The 14,917-nt window shown below is 48.9% G+C and overlaps 2 protein-coding genes across 3 annotated transcripts; one reads left to right on the top strand and one right to left on the bottom strand.

Moving 5' to 3' along the window:
• Positions 1-6,244: 6,244 nt before the first annotated feature.
• BTBD18 (BTB domain containing 18) lies at positions 6,245-12,403 on the top strand. Its single transcript, XM_061142167.1, has 2 exons — positions 6,245-6,368; positions 10,341-12,403. The coding sequence occupies exons 1-2, from the start codon at positions 6,245-6,247 to the stop codon at positions 12,401-12,403; spliced, it is 2,187 nt and encodes a 728-aa protein (XP_060998150.1).
• A 623-nt stretch (positions 12,404-13,026) lies between these two features.
• On the bottom strand, positions 13,027-14,758 carry SELENOH (selenoprotein H). Of its 2 annotated transcripts, none has more exons than XM_061154034.1 (4): positions 14,474-14,758; positions 14,241-14,386; positions 14,000-14,104; positions 13,027-13,212 (listed from the first exon to the last, which is right to left on the bottom strand). In XM_061154034.1, the coding sequence occupies exons 1-3, from the start codon at positions 14,596-14,598 to the stop codon at positions 14,004-14,006; spliced, it is 372 nt and encodes a 123-aa protein (XP_061010017.1). In that variant the 5' UTR covers positions 14,599-14,758; the 3' UTR covers positions 13,027-13,212; positions 14,000-14,003. The 2 variants fall into 2 exon arrangements, with proteins under 2 accessions (XP_061010017.1, XP_061010016.1); XM_061154033.1 differs by having other exon boundaries at positions 13,975-14,104; positions 14,474-14,757.
• Between the last annotated feature and the right edge of the window lie 159 nt (positions 14,759-14,917).

The raw sequence follows: 14,917 nt of genomic DNA, 5'->3' as shown, positions 1-14,917 counted from the left end.
ACTGAAAATTTCCTTTTTCTTTCTTACTGAAAAATCTAAAAATCTGAAGACGGCTACCAAATGAATCTTCATAAAGTTCTCATAATTTATTTTTTTTATTTTTTTTAAGTTTTCATAATTTAAAATAGTGGTTAAGAGCATAGGTTCTGCAGTAAGGCTGACTGGCTTCAACCATTTCTTTTAAGTATACCTAATCAAGTAAATGTGCTACATAGTTTGTGGCTCTCCAGGCAGCGCAGTGGTAAGGAATCTGCCTGCTAATGCAAGAGACTCAGGAGAATGGATTGAGGAAAATCCCCTGGAGAAGGAAATGGCAACCCACTCATCTTCTTGCCCGGAGAATCCCATGGACAGAGGAGCCTGGGGCGGGCTACAGTCCATGGAGTCACGAAGAGTTGGACACGACTGGGCAAGCAGCACACACATGCTGCACTCTGTGCAACCCTGGAAAAGTTATAGAATTTCTCTGTGACTCAGTTTCTTAACTATAAATGGAGATAATAACTATATCTCTTTCATAGGACTATTGAAAGATACACATAAAGTTCTTAAAAAAATACACATAAAGTTCTTAAAATAATACATGGCATACAGTGTAAACTCAATAAGTTATGATTATCAATATCTACCCTGCCAAAAAATTTTCAATAGCTCAACATTGCCCCAAAATAGCAACGAATGACGAGGCCTCCATCATGTGAGGGCACCTTGCACTCATTATCCCTAACTTCTAAAACACCACCATGGAGACAGTATTACCACTGTTTTACAGATGAGAAAATCAAGGCTCAACAAGGTTAAGAAACTTGCCTGAGCTCATCCAGCTAAGGAGTAAACCCTTATCAGTCTAACGCCAAACCTATGCTATTTCCATTACCTTACACTATGGTCAGGATAAAGGCCAAGCTCCTCATCTGTTTTCAAGATCCATATTTATTCATCCAATACATTAAAGTAACATTTATTAACCATAATCTGACACTCCTTATCTATCTAAACTGGAATTCAACTCCTCAGCATGAAAGTGCCCTTCCAATCAGGTTTATCTGATCATTATCCACCCCCTCATATTTGGTCTACGGTCTCATAGACCCTCTCATTTGGTCTCATGTGGCCAAAAAGAACTTCTCTCAGAAGTGCTGGAAGGCCAAACAGACATCACAGCACCTGTCTGATGGGCTTTAAACAAACTAGAATGGGAACTGAATACATTTGACAAAGAAACAAACAGCCTTTAACTCTCATTGCCTAAGAATCTTTTCCAATTACCTTATCACATCTTTTACCTCTACTTTCCATCTACTCCTAGTCCTGCACAGCAAGTTTATAAGCCAAAGACGATTGTCAAAGGAAAACAACACCAGAAATCAACCAGTTTGTTGATTCACTGGTTCCTAGATGAGAGCCATTATCTAGAATAAGCTATGATTTTCTAGAGATGGATTAGTCTCGTTTCCTTCACACCATCACTAACAGATTGCAAATATTTTGCCTTCCTTCCTTCCTTCATGTGTATGTGTCTGTGTGTTTTCCTGTCTCCCCCACCAGAAGATAAGCTCCATGAAGGCATAAAAATTATCTTTCTAGTGTATTCCCAGAGCTCAGCCTTGTATATCATATTTAGCAACACACGAATAATGAAATGAAGTCTGTTGTCTTACTAGTTAAATAATCCTGGACAAGTCATTTAACATTAATGAATTTGTAGATAACATTCAAAATAAAATTATACACAAATTTTTGAGGTTTGACAGAAAACAGCAAATTCTATAAAGCAATTATCCTTCAATAAGAAATAAATTTTTAAAAGATTATATACAAATTTAAAATGTTAACTCAGTGATGAAAAGTTGTTAAATTTATCTGAAACAGCCATCTTCAAATAAAGAATCATAAGGAATAACATTCACTGATGGAAAAACTGTTCATAGTCACTGAATAGAAAATAAAAAGACTTGTTCCTTTTGGGTTATTCTGAACACCTACTGTAAGCCATGCACTCTTCTAGACGTCAAGGATGATGAGACAGACAAGTATCCTGCTCTCAAGAAGTTTACATTCTAGCTGGCGCAGGGGAAATTGCAGAAGATTAACAAGTAAGATGTCAAATGGAACACTATGCAGAGATCAAACAGACTGATGAAAAGGACTTGTGGCTTGTTCTAGATTGGATGTCAGGGACAAACTCTCTGGACAAGTGACATTTAAGGAGAAATCTGAATGGTAAGAAGTAGTCAACCTTGAGAAAGGATGAACAATAGTAACTACTAATGCCAAAGCACTGAAGTGTGGGGCTGAAACACACTGGATCCAGCAGAACATGTTGGAAATGAGGGAGGTATAGGTGGGAATCAGAGTATAAAGGCATCTATAGGTTAGAGAAAGGAGTTTTGATTTTATTCTAGGTGAAAGAAAGCCTGTGGAAATTTTAAACAGCAGAATGACATAATCCAATCAACGTTGTGAAAAGTTCTGGCTGCTTATGTGACAAATGGATTAAAGTCGGGAGAAGAGTGAAAGCAAGGAAATTAGTTTGAAAGTCAAGTTGCAGTGATATGGAGCTGACTATAGTAGTGGCAGTAAAAATGGAGAGAAATCAATGGATGTGTTCAGAGAAAAAGGGTTGTTTTTATTGGAGGCTTTTTTTTTCTTTTCTTTTTTCTTTCTGTTTTTCATTTCATTTTTAATGCATGGAAGACTACATTCAGTACTCATTTTTACAACTCTCAAAGTTTAACTTCTCCACCCACAACCATCATCACATACACACAAAGAAAAGATATCATAAACTGAACCATGAAAATAAAACTGTACTTAAAAAAGAAATGTTAAAATTATTATATAGGGCAGAGCATTGTGCTGTAATGGCTTTACTTCTAAAACAGCCTAAAACTATAAATGCCAAGAAGTAGAAATTTCTAAAAATCCAACTCCAAAAAAAACACTGGCTACCCATACAAAGGAAAACAAAACATTTTTACTTCTTTCTCCGCTCTGATGGCAACACATTACCATCCTAAGTTCGCCATTTTTGAAGCCTTGGGTGGGATGGCCATTTTTCATTCCCTTTATAAAATCGACTAACACAAGATTTAACTAAACTGTTGTCGCATTTAAAACAAACAAACAAAAATAAGTGAGTCCTCTCTACCTCTTGAAAATTAGTCTAATCCTGATAACAATATATTTCTGAGAGGATGCAATATTTATATTTTCTTGACAAACGCCATAGAATCACCTACGGTGGTGCTGCACCTGCCGAGTCAAGGCTCCATTTCCACAGTACCAGATGCTGCAAACAAGCATTGTTCCGTCTTTTTCCCTTGCTTGCTTTCGTGTGCATGTGTGTGCATGTGCGTGTGCGTGTGTGTGACGCGCTGGCAGCATCTAAAAATCTGTCCTCCTCCTGCAAAGTTTTATGTCCTTTCACGAACTGCTACCTCTTCAAAATATGACGGCAACCCCAAATGTCTTTCTGTTCCCTGCTTCTTTCTCCATCTCAAGGGCAGGGAGCTCAAATTAGGGAAAAGATTACCTGACTTGGCAACCCATGCCCCGCCCCATATTTCGATCAACCACCTCAGATCCTTTTGAAAAGATGTAAGATAGCAATCAAGATACACTTGAGCGCCCAGTACTACTCACCCCTCTCCGCTTCGTCCCTGGGCAGGTTCCCCCTCTCTCAGGTACCGTCCTTCCTGCCTCCGGCCGGGTGACCGCACCACACTTTGTCCCTGGTGGCGTTGGATTCAGCCGGCTCCGGCCAGCGCAGGACGACACCGGGCAGCTACCTGAAGCCGGAACCCAGGTCCTAACACGCACGCGGCAGAGAGCTGCTGTGTGGCTTTCCAACGCGGCTTGGCGTGCTCTCAGAACGCGTGATCTCGAGATCATTTAATTTTCGACCTCATGTTTTCACAGCATGTTTCCGGCCAGGAGGTGCACTAAAGACCTCAACACTGGAGATCCCTCCGGATAGAGTTTTGCCCCCGGCCTCGGGTCACCAGGTCTCCCAGATGTGGGTCTGGGGTGGATTCTATCACAAACCTGAAATCAGGAGGCAGCCCAGGGACCTTGTTCCAGAACATTCCTGGCCTCAGGAGCCACCTAGTATGAGAGACATGTGGGACCAGGTGCGACTGGCGCCATCCGGAAGCCTTGGCCTCATTACGCCTGGGGCGCTCTTAGCAGGACCGAGGCCATCAGCAGCAGCCTGCTCCACAGGAAGCCGGAGGTGTCCTCCCACCTCCTTGAAGCCTCTTTTCCGTTTGTTTTCATCGGGTGCCAAGGATGAGGCCTGCTCCTAGAGAATCCCTTCCTGGCGGTACCTTCCCCCTGTCTCTCGCCTGGGGAGCGCTCTTGCCCCCAGCCCCCAAGTCCCTCGAGACTTAGTTTCCCGCCCAAAGCACCCCTCGCCCTGTGATTGGCTGTCTGAGGGTCCTTGGCCAATGGGGGATGACGTATTCGCCCGGCGTCAACCCGCGAGGCTGGGGGAGGAGGAAGCACGTCGGGTCTGCGACGTGCGTGCGTGTGTGCGCGAGGACCGTGGCGCGAGGTGTGTGGTGCTGGCTGCGTGGCCTCAGGCTTTCGCTGTCACCCCCTACCCCACCCCCACCCGCTTCCCGGTGCACGCGTGTGCCGGGGCCCGCGGCAAGACGAGGGCACCTGGGGGGCGGCTGCAAAGCCCGTGCGGCCGGAGGCGACAGTGAGGGCGAGCCTTGGATTCGGGCCTCCGGGACGGCACTCTCCATTCCCAGAAACCTTCGCGCCGAGAGGTCTCTCTTCAAAGGAGTTGGGCCCGGGGCGCTCGGAGCTTGAGGGGCACCCCGCTTTGCAGGGCCTTCCCTGAAGCCTTGCGTTCCCCACTCCTCCAACCCCGATTCCTTTGCTTCTGGACAGGGAAGGAGACCTCGGGACGCCGTTGTGCAGCTTTGCTAAGCCTCCCCGCGCCAGGCTGGAGTGTGGGAGGAAGCAAGGCAGGCTTGATCGAGGACCCGAGAGCAGGAGCATCTCCTCCCGCGGAGCTATTCCAGGTTGGGTCTGGGGGCGAGGCCCAGTGCTGGTGGGTCGGAAAGTTTCCCCCAGGGCCTACGTTTGGGCCCTTGAAACCGCTGCCATCCTCCACTCCCGTGTCTCTGGCAGGGATGGAATTGAACCTACGGTTTCTTAATTTACCTTTTCCACTCTTTTCTTTCCCGATAGTTTGACGTGAACCGTTTGGAGCCCTGGTGCCACCTGACAGAAACCTGCATGCCAGGAAAGGAACACCACCCGTGCAGCGTGTGAGGATCTCGGTACAGAAAACTGGAAACGTAGTAAGCCTGAATTCCGAATACCCAGCTTGTGTTGGGAAGGGGTAGAATTTAGCATAATCATCCTTGCTTCACTGTTAGCCAGATAGCTAACCAGATCGACAAACGTGAAGACTAAATTCTGTGCCAGTTTCCAGGCGGAAACAGGCTTCCTTTGGACAAGAACATCTGAACCAAGGGTGGCAGTCTTCTCATTTCGGTTGGAGACCTTCTCACCAAGTCCAGCAGCTTCTCTTCTTTGCTGTGCACCCTCTGCTGGTTAGTGTGATAGAGTGAGCTTGGAGAAAATAAGGCGTGTATGACTTCTTAGAGATCATTAATACTCAATAAGTATTTTGTTAAAATGTGTTAAACGTGGGAAGTATTCCCATGAAACTCAGAAATGTGATGCTCAGGAAGAATATGAGTAGTCAGCACTGTAGGCGCTGAGTCCCTGGTAATATGAATAAGGAAGGTTTAAGGATAACAAGAAGTCCATTTTTGTAGTGCTAGTTCTGTGCCAGGCACTCACAGTGCTAAGCAGTTTGGTAGAAATTAACTGATTAAATCTCTCAAACAGCCTTATGAGGTTAGTACAGAAGTATTATAATTCCCATTTCCTAGCTAGATCAGAAAAGTAAGACTCAGAGAAGTTAGATCATTTCCCTGAAATTATACAACTAAACCAATAAATAACAAAGCTGAGATTCAAATCTAAGGCTATCAATGAACTCCCACCTGTAACCACTAGGATATTCTTAAGATACCCTTGGGGGCACAATTCCTGGGTTTATGGTTCCTCAATTCATGCTTTTGTCTCTTACTTTCAAAATTTCCCTGTCATTTTAAAGATAAAAAGAAAAAAATTAGGTATGACCATGCCTCTGAAAGGTGTTATCTCACCCACAGGAATCTGATCCATGAAAACCCAGAAAGTTTGTTAAGAGACCAACATGTGCTCTCTTGCCAGTCCCAAAATCCTGTACAGGAATCCCCGGTTCCTGCGGTTAGCGTTTCTGCAGCTTTATCACCAGCAACAGAGTGGTGTGTTCTGTGATGTCCTTCTGCAGGCAGAAGGTAAGAGACTAGTAGGGATTCAATTGAAAACTCACCATAGACTAAGAGAAAATGATTTTAGGGCCAGGCAGTGAAGGACAAAACCAGGAAAGTGTGTAATGATTGCCTTTGAGTCCTATTTGGTAAACACCTTTTTCTAGGACAGGCACATTTTTCAAAAGTGAAAGTGAGATTATACTCCTCCTCTTAAAAAAAAAATGAGCTAATTATAAAGTGCCATAAGTATAGGAATTCTGTAAAATGTGGGTAATATGGTAGTGGAACGTTTGTGAAGATTGAGTTTAACGTACGTAAAACACTTAGAAAGGTACTTTTAATGTACTAAGGAGAATGTAAGTATTAGATGGTCCTATTATGTATTTTTCTGTTTTCTTTTTTATTTCTTTACTATTTGGAGCTGCGCTGGGTCTTTATTGCTGCACCAGCTTTTCTCTAGTTGCAGTGAGTGGGGACTGTTCATCGCAGTGCGCAGGCTTCTCATTGCAGTGGCTTCTCTTGTTGCAGCTCATGGGCTCTAGAGTGCATGGGCTTCAGTAGATGGGTCCCTGGGCTCTAGAGCACAGGATTAATAGTATGGCTTACTTGCTTCTCGGCATGTGGGATCTTCCCAGACCAGGGACTGAACCTGTGTCTCTTGCACTGGCTGGCAAATTCTTTACCACTGAGCCACCAGGGAAGCCCTGTTTTCCTATTGTTTTGCCAAGCAAGTAACTTCTTCTCTTACTAGTTCACTTTCTTCATTACCAACATTGTGTAACACTCTCCAGTTTACCAAGTACATGTAGTGTAGTTTAATTCTCATCTTGATTCTTAATGACAGCCTTGTGAGATAAAGAATGTTGTATGGTTCCAGTTCTACAGATGTGCGAATTGAGACAGTGATTTAAGTGACTTGTCTGTTGGTTCTCTTAGTAAGAGTTTCGCTCCATTCCTTTATTCAAAGTAAACCAAAAAAGTATACTGTACTAGCATGGGCACATAGTATATATGACAATAAAGTCCATCCTTATAAGGAAACCATAAAAGGGGGAGATATTCAAATAACCAGTGCATTCAGATAACTGGACAGTATAATAAATACCATTGGGGTAGATATAGGCTGATACAGGAGCTCAAAAGAGGCACATACTTCACAGACTTGAGGAGGTTGGGAGACGGGAGTCAGGAAGATTTTCTTGGAGGAAATAACCTCTTAGATGAGGACAAATAGAAGTAGGAAGAAGTGGGGAAGGATTTTCCCAGGCAGAGAAAACAGCATGTACAGAGATTTAGAGGTATGGACCAGAGGTTTGCAAGTGGTTCATTATGGCTATAGAGCACAGATTGTAAGAAGTTTATTGATCAGAGCTGTGGCTAGAGAAATTAGCAGGTCTGAAGTGTTACACCAGGGAAGTTGATCTTGTCCTCAGAACACTGGAATTGTACTTGTGGATTTTAAGAAGAAGGTCATAACTACTTTAGAAATAGAACTCAGGCTACAATGACGGGAATTATTAGATTGTTATTGAGTCCAGATAGGAGGCTGTTTTGGGATCCAGGAGAAAGGGAATTGTGGCCTGAACTAAGGCATTGAGAATAGAAAGAAATGTATGGTTTATGAGCTATTAAAGAGAAGTATTAAAGAGTTATACAGATGTGAAAGTTGCACCATAAAGAAGGCAGAGTACTGAAGAATTGATGCTTTCAAATTGTGGTGCTGGAGAAGACTCTTGAGAGTCCTTTGGACAGCAGGGAGATCAAACCAGTGAGTGCTAAAGGAAATCAACCCTGAATTCATTGGAAGGACTGATGCTGAAACTGAAGCTCCAATACTTTGGCCACCTGATGCAAAGAGCTGACTCATTGGAAAAGACCCTGATGGCTGGGAAAGATTGAGGGCATGAGAGGAAGGGGCTGACAGGGGATGAGATGGTTGGATGGCATCACTGACTCAATGGGCGAGTTTGAGCAAGCTCCAGGAGATAGTGAAGGACAGGGAAGCCTGTGTGCTGCAGTCCATGGGGTCAAAGAGAGTCGGACACAAATTAGTGACTGAACAACAGCAACAAAAAGAATTTACAAAACTTGCTGCAGTTAAGAACATAGACTGAGGTAGCCTTGGGTTCAAATCTTGTCCCTGCTCCTTCAGTTCAGTTCAGTCGCTCAGCCGTGTCTGACTCTTTGCGACCGCATGAACCAGGCCTCCCTGTCCATCACCAACTCCCAGAGTGCACCCAAACCCATGTCCATTGAGTCGGTGATGCCATCCAACCATCTCATCCTCTATTGTCCCCTTCTCCTCCTGCCCTCAATCTTCCCCAGCATCAGGGTCTTTTCAAATGAGTCATCTCTTCACATCAGGTGGCCAAAGTATTGGAGTTTCAGCTTCAACATCAGTCCCTCCAATGAACACCCAGGACTGATCTCCCCTAGGATGGACTGGTTGGATCTCCTTGCAGTCCAAGGGACTCTCAAGAGTCTTCTCCAACACCATAGTTCAAAAGCATCAGTTCTTCTGTGCTCAGCTTTCTTTGCAGTCCAACTCTCACATCCATACATGACTCCTGGAAAAACCATAGCCTTGACTTAGACGGACCTTTGTTGGCAAAGGAATGTCTCTGCTTTTTAATATGCTGTTTAGGTTGGTCATAACTTTCCTTCCAAGGAGTAAGCGTCTTTTAATTTCATGGCTGCAGTCACCATCTGCAGTGATTTTGGAGCCCCCCCAAATAAAGTCAGCCACTGTTTCCCCATCTATTTGCCATGAAGTGATGGACCGGATGCTTAACTAACTAATTTTGCACACTACTACACTATGCCTACACTACAGTTTACTCATCTGTAGTAACAACTACCTCACAGGATTGCAGTGAAGATTAAAATTAATTCTGGTAAGAGCCGTAGGTGCCTGGCACATAAGGACTCAAGAGCTATTTGATTTTTAAAGAAAACTTAATATTTGATTAGATGCAGTGGGTAAGAGAAAAGGAAGACTCAAATATGACTTTTGTTTTCAGGCCTGGGCCATTGGGTAAATGTGTTATCTTATTTTGAAGTAAAAATCAGGAAGTTTGGAAGTATGGGGAATGGTGAGTTTACTTTCTAGAAAGGTTGCATTGGAGGTACTTGTGGGATATCCATGTAGTCTTGCAGGCTGGGGCATGCCTAGTATTTCAGAAGAGGTATCTGGGCAGAGGTTGGATCTGGGAATCATCAGCAAGCCTTTGCTAATGGAAGCCATGGGAGAGGGGAAAATTTCCCCGGAAGTGCCCATAAAATGAGAAGGGGACTCAGGACAGTGGATACCAGGCAGTGGAGAGATTTCAGGAGAGAACTGAGCCCTGATTGAAAAGTGAAAGGTGTATGTCACTAAGTCGTGTCCAGCTCTCTGCGACCTCATGGATGTTCCTGACCCAGGGATGGAACTTGGGTCTCCTGCATTGCAGGCAGATCTTTTACTGTCTGAGCCACGAGGGAAGCAAGCCCCTGATTATCCTAATTATCCATATCCAAAGCTCATGGTTTTTATTAGATCACAAGCAGCTTCTGTACAAATTTTTAAACTCTTGGGTGAGTCAGAAATATTTATTCAGCAAGTGTTTGATCCCCTACTTTGTGTCCAGTACTGGGTATTCTTCAGTGAGTCAGACAGACAAGGTCCCTGTCCTTGGAGCTTAGAAGTGTAGTGAAGGAGATGGACAATTCCAATGCAAATAGCTGAATGCTGTGATAGCTACAGTGCAGCTAACCCAAACGGGATGGCGGAAGAGGGTTAGGGAAGGCTTTCTGAAAGCCTAAAATAAATCTTTAAGGTTAAAAATGAGTTAGCTGGGTAATGGCAGAATCTTCCAGGTAGGCAGAAGAAACAAATTTCTCTTACTTGAACTTCCATGAGGGAAACTGAGAAGGGACAGCAGATTCAGGTAGTAGCGTCTGTGTTTGACCCATGAACTTGCCAGTCGGCCTGAGATAGGTACTTGGGTTTCCCTCCAGGTGAGGCAGTCCCAGCCCACTGCTGCATCCTGTCAGCCTGCAGCCCCTTCTTCACAGAGCGCCTGGAGCGGGAGAGGCCAGCCCAGGGTCGGAAGGTGGTGCTCGAGCTGGGAGGCCTGAAGATCAGGACCCTGAGGAAGCTGGTGGACTTCTTGTACACCTCCGAGATGGAGCTATCTGGAGAAGAGGCCCAGGACGTGCTCTCCGCAGCCCGCCAGCTCCGTGTGTCGGAGCTCGAGTCCCTTCAGCTAGAGGGCGGGAAGCTGGTGAAGGCCCCTCAGGGCCGAAGGCTGAACAGGGAGTGCCTGCAGCCTCCCAGCCCCGCGCCAGTCTCTGCCAGGGTGGTGGCATCCAGCCGCCGGCCTCGAGCTCCCCTGCCTGTCGCCCAGACGCCCTGTCCTCTTGGGGCAACGAGACTGAAGTCCTCGGGGAAGGAGGAGGGGCACCCGGAGAAGAACCACCGACAGAACCCCGAGAACTCATCTGGCACTCTCCTGCTCAAGAGGAAGGCCAGGGCCTGCCCAGCTGCACAAGAAACAAGGGCTTCACCATCGAGCCATGGTCAGGGGCCCAAAGAGAACAGGAGTGGCCCCGCCCACGGTCCTATGGCACTCTCCCCACCCAGCTTGTACACCTCCGTTGACGATCGACTCCTGCCCAGGAAGATCAAGCTAAGCCGCTCAAAGCCGTCTCCCGATGTCTGCACGTCCAAGCCCGCCAGCCTCCTCAGTGGACCCAGCTCAGTGCCCACAGCCCCTGGCCGGCGGCTGTGGCGGCAGAAGAGCACCAATAAGGGAGTGCCGGAGGACAAGCAGAAAACGGGGCGAGCCAGTCCCCTCAGGAGCAGCCCAGGCGCCTCCGGTCTTGGGAAGACAGGTGGGAGCAAGAAGCGGAGCCCCGAAGTCAGGGCCCCTCACCCAGACTCTGCAGAGGAGGGGCAGGTTGGGAGAGTGAAGCTTCGCAAGATTGTCAACGGGACCTGCTGGGAGGTAGTTCAGGAGCCTCCCCTCAGGATCTCTCAGGATAGCCCTCAAATCCCAGAACTCAAAGACTTAGGGGAGCCTCTGGGGACACAGCCATCCTCAGGTAACGAGCAAGACCTGTCATCTGCGAGAGCAAACCTGTGTAAGGACTCCCCCGTGTGCTCCAGGCTACAGGACATTTTGCTCTCTGCCGGCCGCTCCCCAGACCACCCAGCGGAGAAGTCCGAGTTTGGGTCCAGCCCAGAGCTGGTGGGGAAGGAACCTGGACTGGACGTGGACTGCAGGGAGTCCTACATGTTCAACCCAGCCCTGCTCGGGCAGCCCTGCGAGGCTGAGGAGTACCGCATCACCAGCGCCGCCGCCACCAGCGAGCTGGAGGAGATCCTGGACTTCATGCTCTGCGGCTCCGACATCGAGCCACCTGTGGAGTCTCTGGGGAGTCCCCAGGCTGAGGGCTGCAGGACCCCGAGTTACCACCTGACAGAAACAGGCAAGACCTGGATCGAAGGGGAAGAATGGTGTTTGCCGGACGTGGAGCTCTGGCCCAGGGAGCTCACAGAACTGGAAAAGGAGCCTCTTGGTGAGAACAAAGGGCCAGCTGGGCCCTTCAGCCCCCTAGTCCTGCCCTCTGAGAACAAAGAGCCAGCTGAGCCCTTCAGCCCCCTTGTCATGCCCTCCGAGGTAAGTGAGGGGGAGGAGGTGTTTTCAGTGGGAGGCTCTTGGACTCCAGACCTGGAAATTAGCAGCTCCCAGCCACTGGAAGGTCAGAGAGACAAACTTCTCCACATGGACTCCCTTGACCCTCCCCAAAAGTCCTATGGAGACCTCTCGCCTCCCTGTTCAAACTGGGTGGACACTGGCCTGGAAGTGTCCCTATCAATGGATGAGGTATTATACCCAGCTCCAGAGGTAGGCAAGGAGGGATCTGGCAACTCCGAGTGGGTGGGTCCACTTCCTGCCAGCCCTGAAGAGGAGATTGATGTAGACTCACTGTCAGAGGGGGTTGTACCTACGAGTATCCTCTCCGTGTGGCCTGACCCTTCCTCAGAGTCAGAAACAGAGGTAGATATACTAACGTAGTAGCAGAGCGGGGAGGTCGGGTCACAGGGACTGGGAGGGTGGGACATGCTGGCTAACAGAAGGCCCACCGATAGGCCAGCATATGTCCCTGTCCTCTTAGCACCAGAGGCAGGCATACCTGTAGTTCTCCTTCCCTCCCCAGGCTTTTGGAGCCAGGCACAAGTCATTCCATAGGTAGAAAATTATGAACTGGAACCCCCTTACTTCTTTTATAATCTTGTCTTCCAGTTAGTGACAGGTGAAACAATACGCTGTGTGGTCACCAACTCTAGTGGGTCATAGGTGACAGCCAAAGCTGGCCTCCCCAGTCAGCAGGCATCTAATCACTAGTACCTGGGGTGTATGGCTTAAGTCACTGCCAGCATGGGAAGTGTGGCCCAAAGCTCCACAGGGCTGGGAAGATGTCCTGCACCATCACTTCTGAGAAGTGAGGTGAGAAAAATAGTTCCTTTTATTTCCTTTCCCCCTATAGTTTTTACAAGTATTGCCCATGCTCTAATAAGGACCATAGGAGACCCAGGTTAATTGGTGACCTCAAGCTATGAGGAACACAAGGACCAATCCCAAAAGGCTGGCTTAAGGCACCCCTTCCCATATTAATAAATTTATTTCATGACTCAGGCTTTATATCAACTCAAATCCTTTTAATTTTTATTAAACCAAATCCAAGAACTTTTCAGTGTCTTACTAGAGGATTGCCTCACAACTGAACCATTGTTTCTGGAGGGAAGGAAACCACAGCTTCGGGGACATGACTGAAGTTTGACCATGTCCCGTCATAAATGCTCCAGCATCACCAGGGACAGAGGCTGTGAAAACGACAAAGGGAAAGAGTTAGAGAAGGGATCCAGGTAATCCTAGCCAGCCCTCCACCATGAACACACACACAGATCCAGGAGAGCTCAAGGGTTGCGCACACACACACCGCCCCCATCTCACTCAACCTCAAGTGCCTGACAACATGCCAAAGCCCCGTCTGCAGCGCTCAGGACAAAGACAGGGTTGGATCCTGCGACCAGGAGTGCCAGCGCCACCATGCAGGGCTGGCAGCACATACAGGTAACACACGGGGGCAGTAGGCGCACCTGAAACTACACAGAGATTTGGCCAGAAGAGGAGAATCCACACACACACAAATGAGGGCATCGGCGGGAGTTACAGGAAAGTGAGGGGGTGTGTTTCTAAAAAACAGAAAATCGGCCCATACTCCAAGGGCCACAGTTCTCTGCATCCTCTAAGGACACAATTTGCATTCTCATAGTCATTTACATTACCAACGGCATTCCACGCCTTAGCTCAAAGACACTGGAATGAAACATGAAGGTTGTAGCAAAGGGCACACTGAAGAAGAAATTTTTTGGGCGGGGGGTTGGGGGGTGAGCAACTTCAGTTTTTCCCACCAGGAAAAAGGGGAAGAGGTATTCCCACTAGAGGAAACCTCGAGAGCAGAGCGAGGTATGTAGATGTAGGTCCTGTGTGAAATCAGGGGTTTTAACAGGAAGGGCTGCTTCGCCAGCAGCCGCACCACGATCAGCCCACTACCCCCCGCCCCCCCATTCGCCATCTCGAACCTCAGCGAGACGCCTTCTGCCCCACCTCTCTACGAAAGGTACTTCTTCAGCTCCTCCAGCACCACGTGAGGCTCCGGAAACTTCAGTTTGCGTGGGGGCCCCTTCTTAAGACCCGTCCAGAGCTCCGCGCCTGGGAAGAAAGGACACGTGAAAGCGCAACGGCTCTGGAACCCTGCAGCCGTTCCCCAAAGCCACCGGGAGGCGGCGGTCTGGAGGCCCGGGCTGCCCCGCCCGGGGTCCGGCCCCCGCGCCCGGCCCGCACTCACTGCTGCCGTCGGCGCGCAGCAGCGTCACCTCGAAGCTGCCCCTCCGCGGCCTGGCGGGGTTCACCTTCACCACCAGCTCCGGGGCCTGCAGGCGCAGCGCCTGGCTCAGAGCCGCGGCGTTGCGCCCATAGACGCGTCAGCTCGTGCTGCAGGGAGAGAGGCGAGGTCAGAGCCGGGCCCCGGCCTGCGGCGCCCTTGCCCTCGCGCGCCCCGCCGCACCCCGGGCCGCTCACCAGTGCTCGATGACGACGCTCGGCCCCTCCACTCCCCCATCCTGGCCGCCGGCCAGCTTCTCCCGCTTCTCGGCCGCTGCGGCCAGCGCCGCCTCGGCCTTCCGCTTCCTCCCGCGGGACGCCATGGCGCCTGGGGCCCGGCTGGGGACAGGACGCAGCCGCGGCCACCGGGTACAAACCAGGCCCGCTCCGAGCGCCGAACCGCAGTCCAGGAACTCGGTTCCCGGCGCGAAACCTCTCAAGCGGCGGAAAGCAAGGCGCAGGGCGCACACGTGGTCTGGAGGCGGGGCCTCGGGCGTAGCCGCGCTGCGCGCAGAGGCGGGGAAGTGCCGGGCGCCGCGCCCAACCACCCGGCTGGGGGGCCGGGTCGCTGTGAAAACAATCAAGTCTTCACGCAGGCTTTTCTGTAACCGCGGCGCCAGCTTCCGCGGTGTCCATCAGGAC

This window comes from Dama dama, chromosome 1 (assembly GCF_033118175.1).
Source record: "Dama dama isolate Ldn47 chromosome 1, ASM3311817v1, whole genome shotgun sequence".
NCBI lineage: Eukaryota > Metazoa > Chordata > Mammalia > Artiodactyla > Cervidae > Dama > Dama dama.
This window is presented reverse-complemented; position numbering and strand designations above follow the sequence as displayed.

Bases quoted from the DNA above. Each gene is read 5' to 3' on its own strand.
- BTBD18 (XM_061142167.1), top strand. From the start codon at position 6,245: ATGTGCTCTCTTGCCAGTCCCAAAATCCTGTACAGGAATCCCCGGTTC. The intron at 6,369-10,340 runs GTAAGAGACTAG...GTTTCCCTCCAG, and splicing joins TGTCCTTCTGCAGGCAGAAG to GTGAGGCAGTCCCAGCCCAC.